Source organism: Lemur catta, chromosome 2 (genome assembly GCF_020740605.2).
Source record: "Lemur catta isolate mLemCat1 chromosome 2, mLemCat1.pri, whole genome shotgun sequence".
In the NCBI taxonomy this organism is placed as follows: domain Eukaryota; kingdom Metazoa; phylum Chordata; class Mammalia; order Primates; family Lemuridae; genus Lemur; species Lemur catta.
The window spans coordinates 139,382,192-139,409,934 of record NC_059129.1 but is presented as its reverse complement, the minus strand read 5'-3'; the positions used below and the strand labels follow the sequence as shown (position 1 = coordinate 139,409,934).

Genomic DNA, 27,743 nt, shown 5'->3' with positions numbered 1-27,743 from the left:
TTTGATAGTTGGCATTTAAAGGAATAATGAGTATAACCATATTTGCAGAAGGCTACAACAAATGAGATATGATGTGAATATATCTGTGCTTTCCATTGCTGACAGAATCGCAGATACTGCTAATATGACTGTAGTTTATTGTCTATGTTCATAATTGAATACTATGCAAAATTTCCGAGATTAGGAAAACAAAGGTGTAATTTTTTTTCCATTCAAGTTTACCTCCTGCCTACCATGAACTCTATCTATTCGTGTCCCTTAGGGACCCTGGTTTAAAAATTCCTGCTTTAGAATGAGCATTATTTTTTAAGCCTAGTTAATTTGCACAAATTGTATAGCTTGAAGGTTGTAACTTTTTATGAGGAAACACGAGAGATTAGCTCTTATGTATTATTGTTGCCTTTTAATTTTCATATCTTTTTATTATTGTTTTGAACATTTCACTTTCTCCAGATTTTCCTATGCATTTCTTTAATCCTTAAGAAATTATTTTTTGTTGTACTTTATGGAATTTGATGTGTAGCATTTGTTAAATCTTTATGGATTTATTTTATCTTGTTATATCTTGATCGAGTGATAAAGTAGCAATAAATATGTACATTTATTTTTATGTTAGGGGTTAGAATATAATCCATACAACCACACCATGAACTTACGATAACTTTGTATTCATTCCTTTTGGTTTGTACTTCTTACTGCCATACAATGTTAATACCAGTTGGTAAGTAATAAGCTTTGCCAACAAGAATAGAGTTGGAACTGTACTCTTATAATCACACTGCTGAAATGATTAAGAAAAGCTATCATTTTTCTTTACCTTCTCCCTTTTTTTTTTTTTTTTGAGACAGAGTCTCACTTTGTTGCCCGGGCTAGATAGTGAGTGCCATGGCGTCTGCCTAGCCCACAGCAACCTCAAACTCCTTGGGCTTAAGCGATCCTATTGCCTCAGCCTACTGAGTAGCTGGGACTACAGGCATGCACCACCATGCCCGGCTGATTTTTTCTACATATGTTTTTAGTTGTCCAGATAATTTCTTTCTATTTTTAGTAGAGACGGGGTCTTGCTCAGGCTGGTCTCGAACTCCTGACCTCGAGCAATCCACCTGCCTCGGCCTCCCAGAGGGCTAGGATTACAGGCGTGAGCCACCGTGCCCGGCCTACCTTCTCCCCTTTTTTTCTTTGAGACATTTAGGGTAGAAAGAGGCCAGATGATTCAAGGGTGCATGGTGGGAAGAGGGTTTGGGGAAGCCAGCTTGGAGGATAAATCTTTGAGAACAATCTCCCATTCCCCAAAGTCCACCAATCTACTGCTTACCATTGACTCTGCCAGAGAAGGGAATGACTTTTAATGAATTAGTCCCTTCTCAGTCCACAATTTAAATAGTGTGGATCTTTAAGATCAAAGTATGTTTAAATTTGGAAAAACAGAACATTAGAGAAGAAGGCATGAATAACATTTATAAAGTGACCAAAAATTATTTTTAGTATTTACTTGATTTACTGAACCATGGACCTTATAATTAACTCAAAATACAGAACCTTATGGATTATATTTCCCGTAGAGAACACTGGGCTTTATATACACATTTTTGAAAGACATTACCTTGTAGTTGTCTTTTTTTGCCACCAGGTGGCCTGTATGCGCACAGGTATGACCCCTAGCTTGAAGGTGAAGCGTGTCAAAAGCACCTGCTTTCCATCCCTTCCATCTCCCCCGTCCTGACATACATGCACACACAGACACACTCTTCTACACAAATGGTAGCTCATGACACACACACTGTTCTGCACCTTCTTTTTTTTAAGGATTTATCTTGAGGATTGGTATATATCAATCTATGAAGAGACTCCAGCATTTTTAAACCTGCCTAGCATTCCATTGTACAACTGTACCATAATTTATTTAACTGAACCCCTATTGGTGAATATTAGGTGGTTTTCAGTCTTTTGTTATTGCAAACAATGCTGCAGTGAACAAACTTGTATGTCTGTTATTTTACCTATGTGTATCTCTCTGTAGGATAAATTATTAAAGGGCATAGGCACCTGTAATTTTGATGGCGGTTGCCAAGTTGCCCTCTGTAGAACTTGTGCCTTTGGTACATTGATATTATCAGCAGCAGGGTGATAGGAATGCCTGTTTCCCCAGAACCCCCCTTGTCTGATAGGTGAAAACTGTAGTTTCTTAGTGTAGTTTCCACATGCATGCCTTTCATTATGAGCAAAGTTGAGTGTCATTTCATATGTTTTAGAGGCATTATGTTTCATATCCTATGAACTTCCTATTTATGACTGTTATTTATATTTCTATAGCATTGTTGGTATTTTTATCACTAATTTGTAGGAGATTATTGTATATTAGTCACATTAACCCTTGATCTGTGGTAAGAGTTGACTTTTTTCCTATCTTATTTATTTTATTTTTTTAAATTAAATTTTTAAAATTTTATTATTATTTTTTCATACAGAGTCTTGCTCTGTTACCCAGGCTGGAGTGCAGTGGCACAATCATAACTCAATGCAACCTTGAACTCCTGGTCTCAAGTGATGCTCTCATGCCTCAGCCTCCTGAGTAGCTGGGTGTGTGCACACTACAGGCATGTACCACCATCCCCAGCTAGTTTTTAAATTTTTTGTAGAGATGGGGGTCTCACTGTGTTGTCCAGGCTGATGTTGAACTCCTGGCCTCAAGTGATCCTCCGCATGGGCCTCACAAAGCACTGGGATTACAGGTGTGGGCCACTGTGCTCAGCTGGCCTATTTTATTCTTTATAATATGTTTTAATATCTATTAGGAGTAGTCCCCACTATTCTGTTTCATATTTTTTATAACTATTCCTATTTATTTTTCCATATGAACTTGAATTTCAACTTGGGAAGAATTAAAAGCTCTGTGATCATTGTTATCATAGTCTTTATTTTTAATTTGTCCAATAATGCTTTTTCTATTTTTTATTATTTTGATTATTAGACTTTAAGCAGACAATTAATCTGGAAAATAATATACTGTATTAACTACCCAGAGCTGAAAGAAATGACACTAGAATATTTTGATCAACTCTGGGCTCGTCTTACTTGAGAAAAAATTGTGTGTTGTCACACTTTCAAATAAGAGGATACAGAGGAGAGAATTGAGAAAGACTCAAAGATTGCTCTCTTCTAGGAATAATTCTGAATGTTTTATATTCTAATAAGCAACAGTTTGCATAAAGTTCCCTTTAAGTTTCTAAAGTATTTTGAGTCCCTACATACTAGTATTTTCTAATAGCCTATATAGTACAGAGATTTTTGTCACACAAAAAATATTAGTTTTTCAGTAAAATTTTTAATTATTTTAATTTTAGGGTGGCTTATGGTGTTTCGGAGGAAATGGACTTCCTTATGCTGAAAGTTTTGGAGAAGTTCCTTCAGCTACAGTGGAAATGTTCTGTTTAGAAGCTATAGTAAAACATTCTGAGGTAACTTACATTTTCAAAATGTGATTTACTTTTCATGATTATATTGAAAAAATTATACAGGTTGGTTCATGCAACGGAATCATCATTTATTATAAAAGGAAAAAACATTTTCAATTGTTTTAAATTTCTGCTTTTTTTTCCATTTTGTTAGAATTAATAATCATGATTTAACACCAATGTATGAGTTTCATTTTTGCCAAGTATTTCTAAAAATGGATTTAATCTTAATTGCATATAAAGAAAACAACCTATCATGGAAATATGGCATTCACCTTTGAGTTATGCTGTCTTCTACTACCTTTCTCAAATTATTCTTACGTATAATATTTTCAGGTAAACAATTTCCATTAAAACAACTGCCAAAGATGTGGCAAGATTTAAAAAAACAAGGAAATATTAGATGACCATATGCTTGAATTATAACTATAGACACATCAATGATTTTTAAAATTTTTGGTGTTGTGGAAACTTTCCTATCTTGATAACAGTTTAACTTGAAAAAAAGCAATAAACCTTGTGGTACTCAAACAGTGCAAAAACATCACGCAGGGAGTTTGTTTAAACATGTGTTTCCTGCTTGCCTTTAGCAACTTTAATTTAGTAGATTTGCTGTGGAGTCCAAGAATTTGCATTTGTAGACAGCATCCTTGGTAAGGTGAATGCAAGTGGTCCATCCCACAGCAGGAGAAACACCACCCTAGAGATTCTGAACTCTCTTGAAAAGCATGGTACCCTCTAGTCATCTTTAGTTCCCACCTGTGGAATGAGGCACCAAGCATGAAGCAGAGTGGATAAAGTGTTGTTGTACAAAAGGGAAGCGGGTAAACTACCTTCTGAATATTTTCTGAAGCAATATATGTAGCTTCAGTAGAAAGTGCAGTGCGTGGAACATAACAGTTACCTCTTCAGAAATCTCTCAAGTTATTACAGGTCTCTCTTGATACACAGTATGTCTAAAAGGCATATATTTTAATGCACTTAAAGTGTGATAAAACTTAATAAAAATTTAGAAAATGAAAATTGTCATGTATGCATGACTTGTGTCAGTGAACGAAACTAGTGATGGGAAGAGGCAAGGCCGTTACCTCGTGATGTTAAGAAGACTGGTTGGTCAGTTCTCTTACCTTACCTTAATATACATATTTCCTTTGGTTTTCTTTTTGTTTTGTTTCTTCTCTCCATTAAAAATTCAAATCCCTTTTTTCTTTATTTTTGCTTAATCTTTCTGTTTAAAGATTTTTTTCCAGCTTCTGAGTTTGGGCCAGGCTTGTAGCTGTGGGCATTGTGTGCGGTAGCACGTGGGGCCATGGCGGCTGCTTGTCTTTACCTGTGCAAGTCCTTGTTTGCTGAAGTGGAATCTGCCTGCTTGCACAGAGGAGTTTTCTGTTATCAGGTGGCAGATTCCTCAAGGGTAGAGAACCATTTTATGGTAGTTTCAAGCCAAAGTATCACTATAAATTGAAACAGTTTTGTGATAATGACATTGTCAGGTTACATCCAACCAAGAGCTAAGCATAGCAAGAGTAACAGTTTTAGAAGTCCTGGTGAGAAATGCCTTCTTGCGATTTTTTTCAATAATTTTAAAGCATATCCCTCTTAGATAGGGATTGGCTTATTTATTTAAGCTGAGATGAGAGTTTTGAGTAGTCTCCCCGCATCTCTGTCCTTGAGCAGGAGCTACCTAGCTGTCGCCATCAGCTTGCTATGTCATCTCTTATAGTGAATTTGTGCAACATAAAGTGAGCTTTCATTCATTTATTGTGCTAGATATCCACGCATTGTGATAAAATCAAAGCAAATGGAGGATTGCAACTACTTCAGAGGCTGTACCAGTTTCACAAGGACTGCCCTAAAGTACAGAGAAATATAATGCGGATCATTGGAAATATGGCTTTGAATGAACATCTTCATTCTGCTATAGTTCGCTCAGGTAACACCTTTATATACTTAGTATTTTTATTCAGTCCTTTGTTCTCCTACCTCTAGCCTCATGATCATAAATTTTTCAAAGGACTTAAGACTCTGCTTAGGGTTAGTTATGGGTCCTTAGAATGTATTATTTTGGTAGGGGCAAGGAATTGCTTGAGATTGTAGATAACCTATATTTAAGATAGTCACTGTATAGATGATCACAGGAGAGCAGGTTTTGACATGGTGACCATCTAATTTGTTTGTATAATTTTTAATATGATTTAGTTAACCAAGAGGCACAGTCAGACTACAGAGAGGCTCACTGTATGATTAATGATTTTCTCCCTTGTAAGTAATAAACTGGCTGTGGGGAGATACTTAAGACCAGGCAAATATCCTGCTTCTCATCCTCTGAAAATTCCTGCCTGATCCAGTCTTTACTTTGATGGATGCAGAATGATGATTTTTCCAACTCTAGTCTACCTTCTTCATTTACTTTTCAGCATTTTACATTCTACCGGAAGCAAGAGCCCTTCTTTCTCTCTCTTCTCCCTCCCTCCCTCTCTCCCTCCTTCCCTCTCACTTTCTCTCCCTATCAGCATGAATACATGAATTCTTGTTTTTAATGGTTTATAATTTATTGCTGTACTTAATAATTTGATGCCAGATTATCCAGCTTTGGCTAGTTGGAACCCCAACAAAATGGCCAGTGTCCTTGTGATACGCACGTATCCTTTCTGGTATAACAAGATTAACAGGCTCCTTTTTCTGAGTGACCCTGTTCCCTTTTAGTGGAGAATGATGTTGAAGACCAAGATCTAGGTGATAGGAGTGCTTATTGTTCCTGGGGTGTCTTTGCTTCTTGGCTCTTTCAGTAGAAAGAGCTAGGTAATACATATATATACACACATATATACATACACATACATACAAATAAGTACACAGAAGTGCACATATACATGTGTGTATTCATATGTATACATACATTAGAGACTATGAATTTATACTTTTGATAAGTTTTTAATTTTGATGAAGTGTAATGTAGGACTTTAAGAAATCAGCAAGCTTTTTCTATAAAGGGCCAGGTAGTAAATATGTTAGGCTTTGAGAATTATTCCTCTGTTACATATTCTTCTGAGTTTTTTTTTTTTACAACTCTTTAAAAATAAAAAGACTGCTCTTTATTATTTCCTGCCTTCTACTTACTATGAATTTTATTTGTTCTTCTTTTTATAGCTTCTTAAGGTGGAAACTTAGATCACTGATTTTTAACCTACCTTCTTGTTTCAGTTGTCTATTACCGTGTATCAAACCACCCCAACACTCAGTGGTTCAAACGATGGTCATTTATTTTGTTCATGAATCTGGAATTCGGGCCAGGTTCTGTAGGGAACTTAGCTCTGCTTCATGCAGTGGAAGCTGGGCAGCTCAGCTGTGGGATGAGGATACACTTAAAGGTTGGTATTGGCTATTGGCTGGGAAGTCACCAGGCTGGGAGCTGATGACATTTGCTCCTCTTCACATGGCCTGGGCTTCCTTGAAGCATGGTGAGTTCCAGGAACAAATGTCTCAAGGGAGGAAGCCAGGTCTTTGCCCTTTTATAACCTATCCTTGCAAGTCATTTCCTTTGTAATCTGTTGATTAGAAGCTAGTCACTAAGGCTAGCAAGGGAAGGGCTTTAGAGAGGGTTAGACTCATCACCTCTTGATGAGAAACTGTCAAAGGATTTGAAGACATGTTTTTATTTATTTATTTTTTTTGAGACAGAGTCTCACCCTGTTGCCTGGGCAAGAGTGAGTGCCGTGGCGTCAGCCTAGCTCACAGCAACCTCAAACTCCTGGGCTTAAGCAATTCTACTGCCTCAGCCTCCCGGGTAGCTGGGACTACAGACATGCGCCACCATGCCTGGCTAATTTTTTCTATATATATTTTTAGTTGGCCATATAATTTATTTCTATTTTTGGTAGAGACGGGGTCTCGCTCTTGCTCAGGCTGGTCTCGAACTCCTGACCTCAAGCGATCCACCCGCCTCGGCCTCCCAGAGTGCTAGGATTACAGGCGTGAGCCACCGCGCCCGGCCAAAGACATGTTTTTAAATCACCATAATTATTTTCTCATATTGGTATTTAAAACTATAAATTTTCTTCTAACTCTGCTTTAGATGCATCCCTCAAATTTTGGATATATTGTATTTTCATTATTTTTCAGCTTGAAGTATTTTCTCATGTCCCTTGTGATTTCTTTTTTATCTCGTGTGTGTGCTGCATAATTGCAGACATTAAGGGTTTTCTTGCTATTGTATGTCTCTGATTTCTAATTTAATTCCATTTGTTCAGAGAATACATGCTAAGATTTCAGTCTTTGGAAATTTGTTGAGGCTTATTTGATGGCCCATTTTACAGTCTATATTAGTGAATGTTCTGTGTGCAATTGAAAGGAATGAGCATTCTGCATTAGTTGGGGAAAGTGTTCTTTACATAACAATTAAATGAACTTGATTGATAGTGTTGCTTAAATCGTCTCTAGACTTTTACTAATTTTTGTCTAGTTCTATCAATTACTGAGAGATGTGCTAAATTCTTGAGCTATGATTGTGTGTTTTTCTGTTTCTCCCTTTAGTTCTGTCAGATTTTTCTTTCTGGTAAACTATTCATTTTTTTCAATGGTTGCATATTTTTATTTAGTTACTTAAATTCACACATAAAAATTGTATATATCACATACAGCATGTTGTTTTGAAATTTGTATACATCGTGAAATGGTTAATGAACTAATTAACATATGTATAACCTCACATACCATGTTTTTGTGGTGAGAACATTTAAAATCAAGAATACAATTCATTGTTATTAATTATAGTCACCAATAGATCTCTTCAGCTTACTCCTCCTAACTGGAATTTTGTGTCTTTTGACCAACATCTCCGCCACCCTCCCTCTTATTCATTTTTTATTATTATGTAATGTCTCTTTATTATTATATAATGTCTCTCACTGGTAATACTTCTTTCCTTTAATTCTACTTTGGTATTAAATTAGCCACACTAACTTTTTCTTATGCTTACTGTTTGCATATACATATTTTATCTTTTTCCCCTTTTATTTTCATCTTTCTGTGATTTTAAAAATAAGTGTGTCTTTTTTTTCTAAGTGTGTTTTTTACAAATGGCATGTAGTTGAATTTTTTAAAAAAAATTCAGTTTGGCAGTCTTTCCCTTTTAATTGTAGTGTTCTGTCTCTTTATTCCTAATGTAATTATTGATATTGTTTGGTTATGTTGATCATCTTGTTCATTGTTTTCCATTTGTCCCCTCAGGTTTTTTTTATCTTTTTCTCTTTTTTGCTGACTTTTCTTGGGTAAATTACTTGAACATTTTTTATATTGGTATTTCTTTTCTTTTGTTTTCTGTACAGTTTTGGTGTATTTTTAATTAATTAATTTTTAGAGCCAAGATCCTGCCCTGTTGCCCAGGCTGGAGTGCAGTGGCACAATCATAGCTCACTACACTCTCTAACTTCAGAGCTCAAGTAACCCTCCCTAGTAGTTAGGACTATAGGCACGGGCCACTATGCCTGGCTATCTTTTTATAAAAAATTTTTTTGTAGAGATAGTGTCTTGCTGTGTTGTCCAGGCTGGTCTCAAACTCCTGGGGTTAAGCAATCCTCCTGACTCAGCCTCCCAAAGTGCTGGGATTGTAGACGTGAGCCACTGTGCCTGACCTATTTGTATATATTTTTTAATGGTTGTATCCTTAACTTATCACAGTCTACTTTGAATTAATATCATTACCACTTGATATGATGTGAGAGTCTTTTTGTTGTTGTTGTTGTTTTGTTTTAAGCCATTACGTTTTGGTGTGATGTGAGAGTCTTACAACACTGTAATTCATTTCACATCCCCTGCCCTTCTTTGTGGTATTGTTATAATGTATTTTACTCCTACATATGTTATAAACTTCGGAATATGTGGTTGTTATTTATTTATTTAGAAACTAGAAACAAGGTCTTACTCTGTTGCCCAGGCTGAACTGGAACTCCTGGGCTCAACTAATCTTCCTGCCTCAGCCTCCCTAGTAGCTGTTACTATAGGCATGTACCACCACACTTGGCAACATTATTGTTATTTTTGTTTTAACAATTGTCTTAATCCTTTTTGTGCTACTATAACCTGAGGCCATATACATGGGGCTGGGTAATATATAAAGAAGAGAAATGTATTCTCTCAACAGTTCTGGAGGTTGGGAAGTCCAAGATCAAGGTGCCAGACTTTGGTGTCTAGCATTTCGCATGGCAGAGGCTAAAGGGCAGGCTAGCCTTCACATATTCATGCTGCATGAAGCCTCTTTTTTCAATGTTTTTATTTAAAAATTTTAAGTTTTTGTGGATTACATAATAGTTGTACATATTTATAGGATACAGGTGATATTTTGATGCAAGCATGTATATATACTATGTAATGATCAAATCAGGGAAATTGAGATATCCATCACCTCAAATATGAAGGTTTTTTTTTTTTTTTTTTTTGAGACAGGGTCTTGTTCTGTCACCCAGGCTAGAGTGCAGTGGCATCATCATAGGTCATTGCAACCTCAAACTCCTGGGCTACAGTGATCCTCCCGCCTCAGCCTCACTGGTGGCTGGGACTGTAGGCACTCGCCACCACACCCAGCTAAGTTTTCTATTTTTGTAGACTCAGGGGTCTTGCCATGTTGCTCAGGCTGGTCTTGAACTCCTGGCCTCAAGTGATCCTCCCACGTTGTCCTCCCAAAGTGTTAGGATTACAGGTTGGGAGCCACTGCACCTGGCCTCATATTTATTTATTTATAATCTCCAATGTTCTTCCTTTTTTTCTATATATATGAATTTATGTCTGATATCATTTCCCTTCAGCCTAAAGACATTCGTCAAGTATTTTTTGTATATTGGGTCTGCTTGGGTGCTGCTGGCAACAAATTCACCTTTCATTTTTTGAAAATGTCTTTGCCTTTATTTTATATTTGGAAAAATATACCTTTTCTGGATAAAAAATTCTTTGTTCACTTTGCATTATTTTTTTCTGTCAGCACTTTAAAAATATCATCTCAGTCTCTCCTGGCATCCAATGTCTGATGAAAAGTTTCTTCTTAGTCCCACTTCTGTTCTCCTGTATGTAATGTGTCTTTTTTTCTCTGGCTTCTTTTAAGATCTTTATGTTTGATTTTCAGCAGTATGACTCTGAAGTGCCTAGGTGTTGTTTTTATATTTATCCTGCTCAGTGGTCCACTGAGCTGACTGAATCTGTGCTTAATGTTTTTGATCAATTTTGGAAACTTTCCTGCCTTTATATCTTTAAATATTTAAGCTTTTTGTCCTTTTTTCTCTCTTTTCTTCTTCTTAGACTATGTATATTAGACCTGTTGATTCTGTCCCACAGGTCATTGAGATTCTGTTCATTTTGTTTCAGTTTTTTCCCTCTGTACTTTACTTTGGATGATTTCTATTGACTTATCTTCAGGTTCATTGATGGGATGGAGACTAAAGGATTCAAAGCAGGACAAAGACCTGATCAAGTCAATTATCTTACTAAAGAAAAAAATCACTATTATTGAGTCCTCAGCCCTCTTGTTTGACTTCAGCATCTCCTGGACAGCCCACTAACCACCTTGGCCTCTCAGTTGCATGACCTCATCTTCAGTGACTTCCTTCTCTGCTCCTGTGCTGTCTAGTACTCCACTCCCACTTCATACATTGAACTTACTCATTGCCTGAAAGCACTTCACCTAAAAATCAGTAATTCAGCTCTCTGAGCACATCCTCCTCTCATTCAGGCTTGTTTTTGCATCTACTCCATAAGACTGATTTTCTTCTCTGCTGAAATCACCTATGCACTGACCCCTTTATTCTCTCCCAAAACATCAGTCCTTTCTATTCTTCACTTCCCTCCTGACCCAGCTTCAATGCCTGGTCCATCATTTCAGTAACATTCTTGCCAGTACCTACAGCTCCCTTTCCATTCTGTCCTTTTAGCACTCCCTTGGTGAAGACCTCAGTCCCAGATGAAGTCTACCACCTGCTTTTTCTATGGCTGAGCATAGAATCATTGTAGATTGGTTGTCACTGTGCTTATGAGGTCAACAAATTAAAGGACTCAGCAGTCATGTTTCTCCAGTCAACATGCCTTAACTTTCTTAGCAATGACTATTCTAAACCTTCTCCATATTACTCAAACCTTCCTCATGTTCCTTCTCAGCAGATGACCTCTCTTCCCACTTTACTGACACAATTGAAGCCCTAAAAGAAATTTTTCCTCCATTTCACACTACCAAATGAACAAATTCTGTTCTTTCCTTTTCTCATTTTGATAAAAGGAAAAGATGCCACTTTTATAAGGCCTCCAGCCATGCTTCGGTCCTGTCTCTCTTCACCATCTCAGGAACTGCCACCGTTTCCTGGTCTTTATGGTCAGCTGCGCCCTCTCAGCCAGACCTTCTGATCAACACACATTAGAAGAAGATGTGAAAAACAAACTAAAGTCTTGACTCCACACTTCCCCCAACATCCATCCTCTTTCCTTCCTTTTATAGCTTAGCTTTTGAAAGAGTTATCTGTACTTTGTTTTGCTCAGCTCCCATTACTTTTCAGTATTCCAGTTTGAATTCTGCTACCTTACCCTGTTTTATTTTTTTCCTTAGGCATCTGTTATCTTTACCTGTTTTTATCTATTTTACATCAATCTTAACAGTATCAGATCTGCAAATCTTTGCCTTCAGATTTACAAAAATTAAAAAGCTTGATAATATCTACCGTTGGTGAAGGTGTATGAAAATTGGCCCTCTCATACACTGTTGGTGACAGTGTAAATTGATGCAGTTTTTTTGTTGGGACTTAGCATTTGACCTAGTGGTAATTCTTCCAGGAACTTCTTCCACCTGAATACTCATGGGTGTTCTTAAAGATCTGTGGTTAAGAACGTTGGAGTATTGTTTATAGTATGGAAAAATTGGAAACAAGTTAAATGTCTGCCAGGATGAATAATGGTTACATAAACAATGGCATATTCATACTATGTAATGCTATAGTTATTATAGACAGAGTGAAGTTGATGTATACAGAGAGCACTCCAAGACATACTGCTGAGGTATGAAATCAAGGCACAGAACAGTAGGGATAGTTTGATTCCATTTAGGTAAAAATTATGCATGCAGAGCTATAATGTATATGTATAAACTGCATTTTTCAAAAGGTTTAGAAGGGTGTCCACCAAACTTCTATTATAATTTTGGTTATTCTGAGGATATAAATGGAGTTGGGAAATGATGGGAATGCTAAAGCAAGACTTTTGTCATTAAATGCTGCTTTTAGTTATTTCTTTGTTTTTTACAATTAACATGTACAGACATGCATCAGCTAACAGTGGGGATACATTCTGAGACATGCATCATTAGGCAATTTCTTCTTTATGCAAACCTCATAGCATGTATTTACGGAAACCTAAATGGTACAGCCTACTATTATACACCTAAGCTATATAGTACAGCCTATTTCTCCTAGGCTGCAAACCTGTACAGCATGTTACTGTACTGAACACTGTAGGCAATTGTAACACAACGCTAAGTATTTGAGTATCTGAGCATATCTAAACATAGAAAATGTACAGTAAAAACAAAGTATAATCTTATGGGACCACCTTAGTATATGTGGTTAGTTGTTGACCAAAACATTATTATGTGGTGCATGACTGCATTCAGATATTATATAATTTTAAAACATTAAATAAAGACACAAGTTTATCAAAGGGCGTTTGATATTTTGTTATAAGGCAGACTGTCTTGGGCATTGTGAAAATGTTTTGTCAGCTAAAGAATGCCACAGAGATGGCTTGTACCATACTTTTTCTTGTGTTTCCTTTCTTGTGACTCCATTAACAATAAAGCCATATTTTTATACATAACAACAATATACTTGTATATTCTATTCTATAGGTAGAATTTTAAAATATTATTATTATTATAAAATCTTTAACAGATTTTGAAGAGGAATTTTTTGACCTTATAAATTTGGATATTGTTAAAGAATTGGTCTGAAGCTTCTTTTGGATTATTAAATTCTGGCTTCTCACCGTCACAGTGATTCACAACACTTGTCATAATGAGTGGGAGAAGGACGTAGGAACAGCTGTCATCTGTTGAGTGCCTGCTGGGCCTGCTAAAAGGCCCAGTGTTTTCACATACATTTATTAAAACCTCCTGTAGCTCAGAGTTGCTCAATAATTTGACTGAGGTTCCACAGCAAGTAAACAGGGGACCAGAAATTTCAGCCCAAGTCTTTCTGACCTCATGGCCTATGTTCTTTATTTTATGTTATATAAATAATATATAAATAGAGTCTCATTGTAAGTACCTCAGAAAACAGATATAGCAAAAAAGCTAAACCTACCTTTTTTACATAGATCTCTTCCAGCCCACCTCCCTCCTAAGAAGTAATAATGTCATTAGTTTGGTATATCTTTCCAGATTTTTGTGTGTGTATATGTGCACGCATGTACTTTTATACATATTTATATACATAAAGTTTTAAAAACAGAAACAAAAAAATGAAATAATACAATATATAGTATTATCCATGCCTTTTCTGTTTGCTCTTTTTCTTTTTCTTTTTTTTTTTTTGAGACTGAGTCTCGCTCTGTTGCCTGGGCTAGAGTGAGTGCCGTGGCGTCAGCCTAGCTCACAGCAACCTCAAACTCCTTGGCTTAAGTGATCCTACTGCCTCAGCCTCCCAAGTAGCTGGGACTACAGGCATGCGCCACCATGCCCGGCTAATTTTTTCTCTATATATTTTTAGTTGTCCAGATAATTTCTTTCTATTTTTAGTAGAGACGGGGTCTCACTCTTGCTCAGGCTGGTCTCGAACTCCTGACCTTGAGCGATCCACCCACCTCGGCTTCCCAGAGTGCTAGGATTATAGGCGTGAGCCACCGCGCCTGGCCTCTTTTTCTTTTTTTTTTTTTATTTCAGCATATTATGGGGGTACAAAAGTTTAGGTTACATATATTGCCCTTGCCTCCCCCCCCCGAATCAGAGTGTTTGCCTCTCTTTAAAAAATGGTTTTTCTTTTCTGAACTCCAAGTTTTACAAGACATTTGTGTATCAAACAAATCCATTGTTAAGAAATAATTTCTTCAGTTGTATTAAAGGCCGTTGATATGATTGCTGATCAGGATGAAATAACTAGTATTAACCCACTGAGTTTTATAATTCTTGCAAAAAGCAAAACAGCACACTATTTTGTTCACATTTGTGACCTCATCGCTAGTAAATGCAATTTGTTTTAGATTTTCTAAATAACGAAAATGGCTCTTGAACCCCTCTTTCCTTCTTTGAGATCCCTTAAAGGGTATGTGGTTGGGGATGTCACAGTATCATGTCGTGGGACTCTGAGGATCTTAGGAGGGTAGAATGAGAGTGCAGTGGTTGAGCTTTTCCACCAAGGGCAGACACTCGAGGTTTGCCTGTCTCCATCACATTCAGTTTGAATCCACTCCCAACAATGTGAGACAGATTCATGTCAGTATTGAGGATGTATGTTCTTTTCACCAGGCTGGGTTTCCATCGTGGCAGAAGCAATGAAATCTCACCACATTATGAAGGTTTCACATGCTGCCAGAATCTTGGCTAATCTAGACCGAGAAACTGTGCAAGAAAAATATCAGGATGGGGTGTATGTGCTGCACCCCCAGCATCGAACAAGGTAAGAAAACATAAAGCCTAAGAGGGCTTAAATTTTTAATTTATTTCTGCATACTTTAGATAAGTTAAATACCTTGTAAGTCAAATATCTTGTTTATTGAAACAGTTTGTCTGTAGTAACCTCAGAAGAATTGAAGATGGTTGTGAAAAGTATGTGAACTAGCTGGATTATCAGGTTATTTCACAAAGGGCTTACGATAAGCCCTTGCAGTAAGGCTGCAGTCACCTGTTATAAAGTGTTGCACTTAAACTTTGTAATACGCATTTTCTTTGTTTCAAGGCACTTTTACTTAGATCTGAGTTAATAACTGATTTGGATTCTAGAAATCAGTCTGAATAAGAAGGAAATATAACATTGTTGTCTGCAGGCAGCCAAATCAGCCTGGGCCTAAAACCCAAAGGACTACAGAGTGTTGATGCTGGTGTCTAAAGCACGTGTGGGAAAGACCGAGTGGTCATACATTTGACTCAGGCTCCTTCTTAAAGTTATTTGTGGTAACTATATCTGGTTGTATCATTGCTGAGACAATATAGAAAGGATCACAATGAAAACCTTACACATTTCTTGGATTTTCTTAGGGTACTTTTCAAAAAATACCTCAGAAAATAGCAAAAAACTTTTAAATTTGAAAAACGGATTCCCTGGTTAATTTGTTTATAAATAAAATATTATGGTAATATATTTTATATGTGTTGCATAATTGAGTGTGTACTATACATAGCTTGCAACTAAGACCCTATCTACAAGTTTTAGTGTCCTAATCCAAAGAAAGAATGTTACTTTAAAATCTCATTTTCTTTTTCTAATAAATATATTTTCCTTAATACATTTTGAAAATCTTTCATTTTTGAAAATCTCATACATACTGATTTAGAAACTATATTAGCATATTCTTATTTAATTTCTCAAATACTTTCATTGATTTGTAGGATATTCTCATGGAATTCTTCAGAGGGTAATCTAACTGTGACATCTGTCACTTGATTGATCACTAAGCTCATTATGATTGATTGTGGTGGGTCTGCCTGGCTAAATATGTTTCCATTTTTAGAGAGAGAGCATCAAGCATGCTCTGTGTATGTCTTTGCCAAAACTCTTTCTAGGGTTCCTCAGCAAACCTGTGCTTGTAAAGCTTGCTCTAATTAAGTTTTATTTTATGTCACATAAAACTGCTAAAGCACCGTTCGCAGAGAATGCTGTGTAGATTCTTACCAAATGCACTTATTCTGCTTCTTTTTAAAACTCTCTCCTGTTAGTCAGCCCATTAAAGCAGATGTCCTTTTTATTCATGGCCTTATGGGAGCAGCATTCAAGACATGGCGCCAGCAGGACAGTGAGCAGGTTGTGATTGAAAAGGCTTTAGAGGATGAAGACAGGTATACAACGTGTTGGCCCAAGGTAAGGAAAAGGCTGACTCTGGCAGACCACCTTTATCTCACGACACGCCAATGTGTCTTTGGCTTTTGGGTCCCTCATTGTGACTTGCTTATTTTTCTCTTTTTACTGGGATTTTTTTTTCCATGCAGTTCTTTCATTTAGGGACACTTGTAGTATGTTATGATAACAGCTGGGCTGGTCACCCTGTGTTAAGTAATTTCTGTTTAGGGTGCAGTCTATGACTTTAAAAGAATAGAGTCATGGACTATTTTTTAATCCATCAAGTAAAAAACCAGGGGCAAGAGCCAGTAATAGTTCACTTCCATTGAAATATAATACAAAAAACACAGTATAACCACAATTATATTTGTAATTCTATGGTCTTAATTATTATAAAAATAGACTTTGAAGAAGGAATTCTACTTTGAATTTCTTTGACATTATTTCTTCCAAAGAGCCTTAACTCTGGAATGAATTCATTGAATGGAATTTTCTTAAAGCTCACTTAAAAGCAGTACTGCATATATGAGTGAATAGTTTCCAGGATTTTGTTCCGCTACTTCTTACTCATTCACACAAAGGCTTAGCAAATGGAAAGGGTGGTTTGCACATTTTCTCTGGTGACACTGAAGTACAGAGATGACAGTAGACCCAGAATCCACAAAAACAGAACTGTGACTATTATTATTGGTGGCTCTGAATTAGTACCTCAGGTCCCAAGTCTGTCAGACTATACTGTCTATCCTGAGATAATAGCTTTCTACTAAATGCTTTCAAAAAGCCAATTTGATATAGAATCCAAAAAACAGGCCTTGCTATTAGCTGTAGCAGATTAAAATTGAGAAAAATCTCTTGAAATCTTCATTGGCCTTATGCTATAATTATTGATACCTCTTTGTGACCAGAGATGAAAAAGATAAAATGCTGGAATTGTTTTTATAGTCACCTTCAAACTTTATTCCAGTACTATCTTTAACTAGTTGACAATATTGCAAGAGGTCTTTAGTTACAAATTTCAAGTTATAAATTTCACTAGGCAGTAATTGGGGTGGCAGAAATTCATACATGTTCTTATGTTCCTTTTATTTTACTTAGACATGGTTAGCAAGAGACTGTCCTGCTCTCCGGATTATATCTGTGGAGTATGACACCACCCTCAGTGACTGGAGAGCAAGGTGCCCCATGGAAAGGTAACAGAGGGGATTTTAGACTGGGAGGAAGGTGAAGAGTTCAGGCCACAAAAGTGGATCCTCTGGGATAGGAAATGATTCTTACGTTTGATGCCACAGATAGGATTTCCTTATGAAAAACTAACCTAACGTTTTTTCCTCTTCCTTCTGGAAGGTGTTAGCTCTAAATAAACAATGAAATAGTAGAAGGCTTAGATACATTGTCAATGTCAGAATGTTGGCCTCTTGACGTGGTTCATTTACAAAAATTCCCTTTTTTTTTTTTTTTGAGATAATGTCTTGCTCTGTCTCCCAGGCTGGAATGCAGTGGTCTCATCATAGCTTACTGTAACCTCAGACTCCTGGGCTCAAGCAATCCTCCCTCCTCAGCCTCCCAAGTAGCTGAGACTACAGGCACATGCCATGCCTGGCTAATTTTTCTATTTTTAGCAGAGATGGTGTCTTGCTCTTGCGCAGGCTGGTCTCGAACTCCTGAGCTCAAGCTAGGATTACAGGCCACGGTGCCTGGCTATTTACAACTGTTCTAATAGTTAAGGACTATGGATTCTATAGCAAAGTCTCCTTTTGTACTGGAAGTAAAAGTCATGTTTTTTGCTTCTGTGTTCACAATCATGTTGTCTAAGGTAAGCAAAGAAAAGGATGCTGAGCAACATGAGCTGCTGTATCCCTTGTGTGTCCTCTGTGCCACTTGCATCACAGGAAGGAACACTGGAGTGTTATAGGACCGAGATTGTAGCAGGATCCTACATTTCACTCACTGTGCAGCCTCAGACAAGCCAGTTAACTTGTCTGGGAAGTTTTGTCTGCAGATTGGGAGAGTTGGTCTAAATCAGTGTTATCAAACTGCTTTGTGAGTGGACCTTACATATGTGCCTGAGAAGGGTGTTTCGGGTGAGTGAGCAGAACCCCAGGTCTCCTTCCCTGTTCTACCCTGAGGAGCTCCGGAGAACGTTTATTTTAAAGATACTTAACTACAGATAAACAATTTGAAACTCTCAGACTAGATAGTTTTTAAGTTCCATTTTTGTTTAAAAATCACTTTATTTGAATTCTCTGATTATAATAGTTTCCTAGCATTTCTAAATAAGAAACCAAAATGATGAAAGCTTAATATTTGCAGCATAAATACATGTAGGACTAAAACTCACAAAAGAGAGCATAGTCTTTAGTGATGCTTTCATTGTCAGGCTCTGGAATGAGAAAGGACATCCACATCCTAAGTGGTTGGGGGCAGGTGGGGTGAGATACAGGTTTGACCTGGAAAAATTGCGAGAAACATATTAGATGCTGAAACAATGCTTGTTTAGTAAATGAATGGTCTGTTCTGGGCTTAGATATTCCTAATTATGCCAATGTTAATATGTTACAAATAGAGATTGAACAATTTCAGAAATTAAGTGGAGAGAATAAGGGCGTTCCTAACTCCAAAATGTAGTATGTAGCACTGGCCTCATAAACAAAAGTTCTTGACTAATTAGATCATAAAATTGGGGGCATCAACAGCCTCCTGTGTTGCCTGCTGTTTTTGTTTTGTTCAGAAAGTCCATTGCATTCAGAAGCAACGAACTTCTTAGGAAGCTCAGAGCTGCTGGTGTGGGGGATAGGCCAATGATTTGGATATCACATAGCATGGGAGGTAAGTGTGGCTTCATCTTTGCAACGTGACTGTTGTGAGGCTGTTGGCAACCATTGTGGCCAAGCTAAAGTTACTGCATCTCTCTGTTTTACTTAATAGCAGCCCTCTCCCCCCAAAAAATAATGTTTCTGGCTATGGCTAGGAGTTTTAAAATTACTACTCTCCTTCCACGCCATTTGTTTTTCTGGAAGGGAACAACTTGTAACAAACCATATAAGAGAGAGAGGGGTTTGACAATATAGTGCTTTCGTGTAGTGGTAATGAAGAAACATCAGAAGCAGTCCCTGGCTCATGTAAGCCTGACTTGTAAATATCCCTCAGTATTCCTGGATGGCCCCAGGGGCTTCCCTTTCTTTCTCCCTGCTCCCTCTCACCACTGCAGTCCGTTGCTTCAGTGCCCACAGCCCTGGCCCCGGCCCCGGCCCCTGGTGCCTGCCTATGCCGGCCCAGGGCTGCTGAGTGGAGGTTTGATTGCCCGTCTGCTCTTGGGGTCCTGGTACTTGCTTATTGAGCTGCATCCTCTGTCCCTCCAGCCCACTCTCACCATCCACCTGGCAGATGGCCTTTCTGCAGCCCCTGGCCTAGTTAATTGGATGAAACGCTGAAGATTGCCAACTCTGAGCCAGAGCTTTTTGCTGCAACAAGGATGGATATAGCCCTTTGTGGCCTCAGAGACCCACTGTCATCGTCTGTGTGATCTCTGTGTTTCACTATTGGTTATAAACCTGGGGTTAGGAGGATGGAAGAGAAGGTGCCTTCCTAGGTGCAGTTCCCATAGAAGCTGTGTTTTCCATGGTGGACCATGTATTTTTGAATGTTAGTGCTGTCCTGAAGGGGTGGTCATTAGCAGACTGTTATGGCAGGCAGGGGAGACTGGCCTCTGCGTATTCATGCCGTGCAGGAGCACCCAGCTCAGGCAGTGCCTCACATCCCTTCTGTGAGACTGGAGATCCTGTGATACAAGTGTCTGCCCTACAAATGAGTTTCTAGAATCTTACCTTTTTGTAGGCTTGTACTATAAATTCTAGAAGATCAGGAGTATTATCAAGTGTTAATATTTTAAGGCTGTTTCTTGTACTTCTGTATAGAGAATTATTGTATTATACTGTACACAGAAAACATCTCTTTTTGTATACTTCTTATTTTGCATTTTTTAAAAATTTTTTTAGAGTAATAGAGGGAAGGAAAATAGCTTATGCATTGGTTTTCTTTCTTCTCTGTGGCCAGGTCTTCTTGTCAAAAAGATGCTGTTGGAAGCCTCTAAGAAGCCAGAAATGAGTACTGTTATAAACAATACCAGAGGAATAATTTTTTATAGTGTCCCTCATCATGGATCACATTTGGCTGAATACTCTGTTAACATTCGCTATCTTCTCTTTCCTTCTTTGGAAGTCAAAGAACTCAGCAAGGGTAATACTTTTTGTCACAAAGGAAATGGGGGTTGTATTAACATCAGTTATACAGGAGAAGGAGAAAAAAAGTTTTTTCCTTGAATATATATATATATATATATATATATATATATATATTTATTTATTTATTTATTTATTTATTTAATTAATTAATTAATTTTTTTTTTTTGAGACAGAGTCTCACTTTGTTGCCCGGGCTAGAATGAGTGCCGTGGCGTCAGCCTAGCTCACAGCAACCTCAAACTCCAGGGCTTAAGCGATCCTACTGCCTCAGCCTCCCGAGTAGCTGGGACTACAGGCATGCGCCACCATGCCCAGCTAATTTTTTCTATATATATATTTTTAGTCGTCCAGATAATTTCTTTCTATTTTTAGTAGAGACGGGGTCTCGCTCAGGCTGGTCTCGAACTCCTGACCTCGAGCGATCCACCCACCTCAGCCTCCCAGAGGGCTATGATTACAGGCGTGAGCCACTGCGCCTGGGCTCTTCCTTGAATATTTTATTGTTTGCATATAATTGTGTCCGAGATTATTGATGGAAAATTTTTGATTTGGGTTTGACTTTTCTTTGATACCTTCTTTTTTTGTTCTTAAGGCATTATTTACTCAAGTGTAGCAATAACTTTAATATTATCTTAAAATTAGAAAAATTATATAACATTTTGCTTTAAGTATTATTCCAAATTATTAAGAAACTGCTTTTTTCCCCATGAGTTTGGAAAATCATCAACTATTAAAATATAAATGAAGGCTGAGTGTGGTGGCTCACGCCTGTAATCCTAGCACTTTGGGAGGCTGAGGCAGGAGGATTGCTTGAGCCCAGGAGTTTGAGGTTGCTGTGAGCTAAGATGATGCCACTGCACTCTACCCAGGGCAACCAGGTGAGACTTTGTCTCAAAAAAAAAAAAAAAAAATTAAAAAAAAAGATATATAAAAAGATGAGCTTTTGAGATTTTTAACACTCATTTTAAAGCAGTATATTTTTCTTGATTAATAAGCATTTTTTTTTTTCTCTCAAACACCTATTAATCAGAATTTGGACTCTCTGGCTTGAGCCTTAATATACCAGTTGTCATTTTGATTATATTTTCTCTTTGTTCTGCTTTATGGAGAATTTCTTGATTTTATCTTTTCAACCTTCCAGTGAATTTTACTTTTTTGAAGTCAGATTTTATTTTCTACAAGCTCTTTGTTGTTCTCTGGTTGGTCTTTACTCATATCCTCTTCTTGTTTTGTGGCTCTGTTATCTTTTCAAATCATTCTAAGGATGCTGATTAGAGGAGTTTTATGTTCTTTTCTGTTTCCTCATTTCGCTGCTGCTTCTGCAGCTAGCTTTTCTGTTTCTCTGGTCTGTTTCTTTAGGTCATAGGCTTCTGCTAATACCTGGTGCTTCTTGGTTGCCCTTTCACATTTGAGGCTGAGGGGGTGGAGGGTGTGCTCTGTGACTAAACACAGGCTTGTTGGTGGGAGGCTAGGCTTTAAGGGTGGGGTGGGGTGCCAGCCATCACACTGGGGACCTCTGTAGTCCCACGCGCCAAACTGCCCTGGATACTGCTTCCTGTCAGCCAGGAGTATCAGACCGCTCCTTCCTGAAAACTGGCTTCTCGGTTCTTTGTTGAGTTAGCCCTTTCCTTGAATCTTAATGGCTTCTTGGCAGGGAGAGAAAATAAACATGTATACTCAGGCCACCATATTGAATCAGAATTCTGATTTACTCTCTAAATTTGAAAGATTAATGCACTTTATTGTGAATTGGGTAAACAGAACTTACCACAATTTTGTTCTGTATAATCTTACAGATTCTCCTGCGCTTAAAGCACTACAGGATGACTTTCTGGAGTTTGCGAAAGACAAAAACTTCCAGGTGCTGAGTTTTGTAGAAACTCTACCAACCTATATTGGGAGCATGATTAAACTCCATGTGGTGCCCGTGGAATCAGCAGGTATTGACTCTCTTGAAATTTGTTGGCTGTTAGATGCTTAGTTGATTGTCCCCAGCATTTGATTGTAAATGTCAACTTTTATATCCAGTTTCTCAGTTTTAGGAGATAGTTTTATGGAAATCTAGATTAGAATTCTGTTCTTTTCAGCCATAGATTAAAATTTCTCTGCAAACATATAACCTTGGTATTATCCTTCCCTTTAACTGATTAGATGACAAAGGTTAATTGGCTAACTCTAAGTTCATCAACAGTGAACTCTAGTGCATTGAAGTAGGAGTACAAAGCTTTCTGTCACCTAGATCGAAAGGGGCATTTATTTAACAGATAGTTACTTGTAGAAACCTTAAAACAATCAACTAAAGGTGTGGGAGCTTTAGTAAATAGATTTATGTGGAATATTCAAGCAGTGTTAAAGTGCATAGAGTTGAGGGAAATGGCCAATACCTGCTACTCCAGTGTATTGTAATGCACTATAGGCTCTTTCAGAGTAGAGCCCAAATCTTCACTTTCTTCATAGTAGATACCCTGTACATTTCACTATTTCAATTGCCCTTCCCTCAGCCATTTCCTCAACTTGCTTGTTGTCCCTGGGAACCTTCATCACCTTTGAGGCTGGGTTCTGTGCTGTCCTGGGGGCACCCAGCTGTACTGAGTCTGCCACCAGAGACGGTGTCTGGTGTGCCTGCCAGATGAGTGTTCAGTCCACATAATGTTTTGTCCTAATTTCATTATATACTACCTAAATGAAATGAAAAATACTTACTACTTTGTAGTGGATCCTAAGAGAATTTTAGCTCAAAGTAATATGCTGTAGGGTCAGGAGTTACTATTTAAAGAACTGGAAGAGTTCAAAGAACAGCTGCCAGATGTTTTAAAAAAGGACTTTGGAAGCTTGAAGCAAATGCAAAGTTAATCTCATAAACCAGCTGCTTATAGTGACATAGCCTTGTCCTATCACCAAGGGGCTCTTCTTCCTTCATAACTACCACCACATTCCTTACCTAGGTGCCTCACCAGTGCCTCTTGTCACTTCCATCCAGGTCCACTTCATTAGACTGAAATATCAGAAACCCTTCCAAGTCTCTCAAGCAATCAAGCACTAAATCATCTTTCCCTGGTGGAGTGCATGGGGATTTGGGTGTAGAATGGATCCTATGTGAGACATTCCCATTCTTTTCATCAGGACAGGAGAGCTTGTTCTGAAGTTTATAATATAAACTCTATGGGGTTATTTAGCAGAAACCTGCAGGTGTAAGGAGGTTTTGAAGATGCTGGCGCTCAGGCTCTGCTCACTATTAAATTAGAAGTAGGCCAGAACATATACGAAAAATTTGTGAAAAGCATAACACTGTGATTATACTTACTGAGAATCTATTCTTGCAAGGTTCATCAAATGTAGTTTTAAGCTACAAACTTTTAAGTTTCTGTATCTTCTAAGAGTCCTGTATTCATAACCAAAGCAATATTTAGAACTACTTACTTGGCCTCTTTCGCTATTGACAAGGGAGAAGCATATATTTTTACTTTAGTTTATTGACATTTTTGTTTTCTTCAGATTTAGGCATCGGAGATCTAATTCCTGTGGATGTTAACCATTTGAATATTTGTAAGCCAAAGAAAAAGGATGCTTTTTTATATCAACGTACTTTACGATTCATCCGTGAAACTTTAGCCAAAGACCTTGAAAACTAACACTTGTCTTCCGTTTTTCATATGTGAAGTCAGTGCAAGAAACTTGGTGTTCTCTTTCTCTTTTTAAGCTCTAATCAATCATGCAAATATAGTCATTATGGCATCAACGTGGTCTGGAGTGTGTTGCAGAGAACAGAACATTGAAGCACTGTAAGCACCAACGCAGAGTCAGCAACCACAGAAGGAAGGGCTAGATTGAGTTCCTTTGAGACTTAAGGAAAATCCCTTCTGTGCTACTTATGGTTTGCTGGTGGCTAGAGTCCCCCTTTCCATGTGCCACTGTCTTGGCGCATCCTGGAAGAGCACTGGCAGGTTCCAAAGGGCGAGTCACTGTTAACTGACCATAAAAATGCCATTAAGAGAGGACCTAAAATGGAGAGAAGAATAAACTAGAACATAAAGGACTCTGTTTTAGTTCTGGGTACCCATGTACTATAAATTTTTAAAACATGTCAGTTTTTTAAACTTTTAGTTTTTTAACTTTCAGTTAAACATTTGTTTAACACATTATTACTAGTATTAACTGTTAGACCTGTTCTCATGTATGGGTCAGTTCCTTGCATCTTTCCATTTTCATATTGCTGAGAACAAATCTTTTAAAAAAAATTTTAGCTTATAGTAATTCTTTCCAGATTGTAGCTACCTATGCTTGTAATTTGTCCTAGATAAGGATACAGTAGCTAATGCATTATTGATCAAAGTTGAAATAAAACTATTCTAAGCCATTATATGTATTAGCAATACTTAACATCAAGATTCTCAGATTCTTTTTGGCTAAATAAAGTATGACTTTCTTTTTTGCTCATTTGGAAATGGTATTAATTGACCTCTAGCATGTGAAAAATAAATAGGAAATCATGTTAGACTTTTTTTCTCTTTTGAGTAATAGGATTATTGAACTATAATTCACATATCATAAAATTCACCCTTTTAAAGTATATAATTCATTGGTTTTTAGTATATTCACAGAGCTGTGCAACTATCATTGCTATCTAATTTCAGACCATTTCATCATCCCAAAAAGAACCTTATATCTATTAGCAGTCACTTCCCACCTCCTCTTTCCCCAGCCCCTTGTAAACACTAGTTTACTTTCTATCTCTATGGATTTGCCTATTCTGGGTATTTCATATTTCTTAGGATGTTTTCAAGGTTCATACATGATATAGCATGTGTCAGTACTTCATTCCTTTTTATGGCCAAAAATATTTCATTGTATGATATGCCACATTTCTTTATCCATTCATCAGTTGATGGACATCTAGGTTCTGTCTTCTTTTTGTCTGTTATGAATAATGCTGCCATGATCATTTGCGTACCAGTTTTTGTGTACAGATTTCTTTTTTTGTTTGTTTGAGAGACAGGGTTTTACTCTGTTGCCCAGAGTTGGAGTACAGTGGCATTATCATAGCTCACGGCAACCTCAAACTCCTGGCCTCAAGCAATTCTCCTGCTTCAGCCTCCCAAGTAAGCTGGGACTACAAGCATGCGCCACGACATCAGGTTAATTTTTTAATTTTGTAGAGACAGGGCCTTGCTATGTTGCCCAGGCTGGTCTCCAACTCCTGGCCTCAAACTATCCTCCCACTTCAGCCTCCCAAAGTGCTCTGATTATAGGTATAAGCCACCATGCCTGGCCTGCGCAGACAATTTTTAAAAGGCTTTCTTCTAACACAGGGTTTGGGGCATAGAGCAGGAATTATATTTGTGATCCTACTTACCCTCCTTAGCTGGGTGTCTTGGTGCAGGGTCCCACTTTGAGATAATTTGTAGAGCCAAAAGAAACCACCAAGAAATGGAACTGTAGTTCTGACAAACGTCCAAGGTGAGAGGGACGGAAGTCAGTCCAGGGGTTGCCAGAGGAGTCTGATAGCCTCACACATATGTTAAGCTGGGACTGCAAATGGCTGTATATACAAAATAAGAGTGACCCAGAAGGAAACATTCTGTGTTCATTACTCTTGGGTGACTCAGGGAATCTTAAGCCTACAACTTGAATTTAGAGGATCCCAGACTGGTAGTGGCCCCAGGCATCTGCCAAAAGCAAAGGAGGAAGATACATTCATCTCAGCCCTTAAATTATTCCTACAAATAGTTTTTCAAATGCCATAATCAGTGAATAGTCAAAGATAACCAGGCATACAAGGATATAAGATACCGTGAATGGGAACATTAAGCAAACAGCCCCCCGCAAAAAAATAAATAAAACAAAAAACACAATTGGGATGGATGTATCAGATGATAAAACAACTATGCTTACTATGTTTGTTTTAAACGTGGAAATATCTTCAGAAACAGAAAACTATATAGTGACTTATATTTTAGAAAGTACCAAAAATAGATTCTAGACAAGAAAAATAGTTGAAATTAGATTGTACACACCTGAAGAAAATCAGTGATTTGGAAGAGAGGTCAGAAAAAGTATTCAGAATGCAGCACAGAGAGGCTAATGGTGGCAAATACAGAAGAGGCTAAGGACACATGCAAATAAAAAGAGAAGAAAGTCTGTCACAACTGGGCGCAGTGGCTCACCCTGTAATCCTAGCATTCTGAGAGGCTGAGGCAGGAGGATCGCTTGAGGTCAGGAGTTTGAGGTTGCAGTGAGCTGTGATGATGCCACTGCACTCTACCTGGGGTGACAGAGCGAGACTCTGTCTCAAAAAGAAAAGAACAGACTATCACATGTTTAATTAATTAGAGTACCAGAACGAGAGAAGAAAAAGAACATCTCAGAGGCAGTATTTCAAGAGATAATGGTTGGAGGTTTCCAGAACTAATGAACAACACCAACTCACAGTTCCAAGAAGTTAACTAACCCAAAGCGAGCAAATAAAAATAAATCCACATCTATATAGAGCATAGGGAAAGCTGCTGAAAAGCCAAGCCAGGAGGAAAACCTTTAAAGTAGAGGAAAACAGTTCAAAAGAACAACAGTTAAAATTACTGCTTCTGAGAAGTCATCAGTCCCATGGAAGCTGGAAGACATTGGAATGATATTGTCAATGTGCCAACGTAGAATCATACATCCAGTAAAAATAGTAAACATTTAAAATATTAAGATAAAATACACGTTTTATGTAAACTAAAACAGTTTACTACCACCAGACCTTAATTACTGAAAATGTTACAGGGTGTACTTCAGGCAGAAGGCAAATGACCCAGCCAGAGGGACTGAGATTCAAGAAAAAAAATGCAGTAAAAAAAGAGGTAACTATTTGGATACATTAAATGAAATTGATTTTATTGAACAATAATGTTTTTTTTAATTTGTTTTTGAGATGGAGTCTTGCTCCGTCACCTGGGCTAGAGTGCTGTGGCATCATCATAGCTCACAGCAACCTCAAACTCCTAGGCTCAAGCAATTCTCCTGCCTCTGCCTCCTGAGTAACTGGGACTACA

General features: G+C 37.7%; 1 protein-coding gene across 3 annotated transcripts in view; it reads left to right on the top strand.

Moving 5' to 3' along the window:
* The window catches only part of SERAC1 (serine active site containing 1), a 55,249-nt gene extending 30,863 nt beyond the window's left edge, over positions 1-24,386 (top strand). For 2 of the 3 annotated variants that reach the window (XM_045544637.1, XM_045544638.1), the window contains 9 exons: positions 3,345-3,458; positions 5,226-5,388; positions 14,944-15,094; positions 16,351-16,492; positions 17,567-17,661; positions 19,200-19,297; positions 20,525-20,707; positions 22,509-22,652; positions 24,208-24,386. In XM_045544637.1, the coding sequence (XP_045400593.1) occupies positions 3,345-3,458; positions 5,226-5,388; positions 14,944-15,094; positions 16,351-16,492; positions 17,567-17,661; positions 19,200-19,297; positions 20,525-20,707; positions 22,509-22,652; positions 24,208-24,344 (1,227 nt within the window). In that variant the 3' untranslated portion in view covers positions 24,345-24,386. The remainder of the gene's footprint in view (positions 1-3,344; positions 3,459-5,225; positions 5,389-14,943; positions 15,095-16,350; positions 16,493-17,566; positions 17,662-19,199; positions 19,298-20,524; positions 20,708-22,508; positions 22,653-24,207) is intronic. The other variant, XM_045544639.1, reaches the window with a different exon arrangement.
* The last annotated feature ends 3,357 nt before the right edge of the window (positions 24,387-27,743 follow it).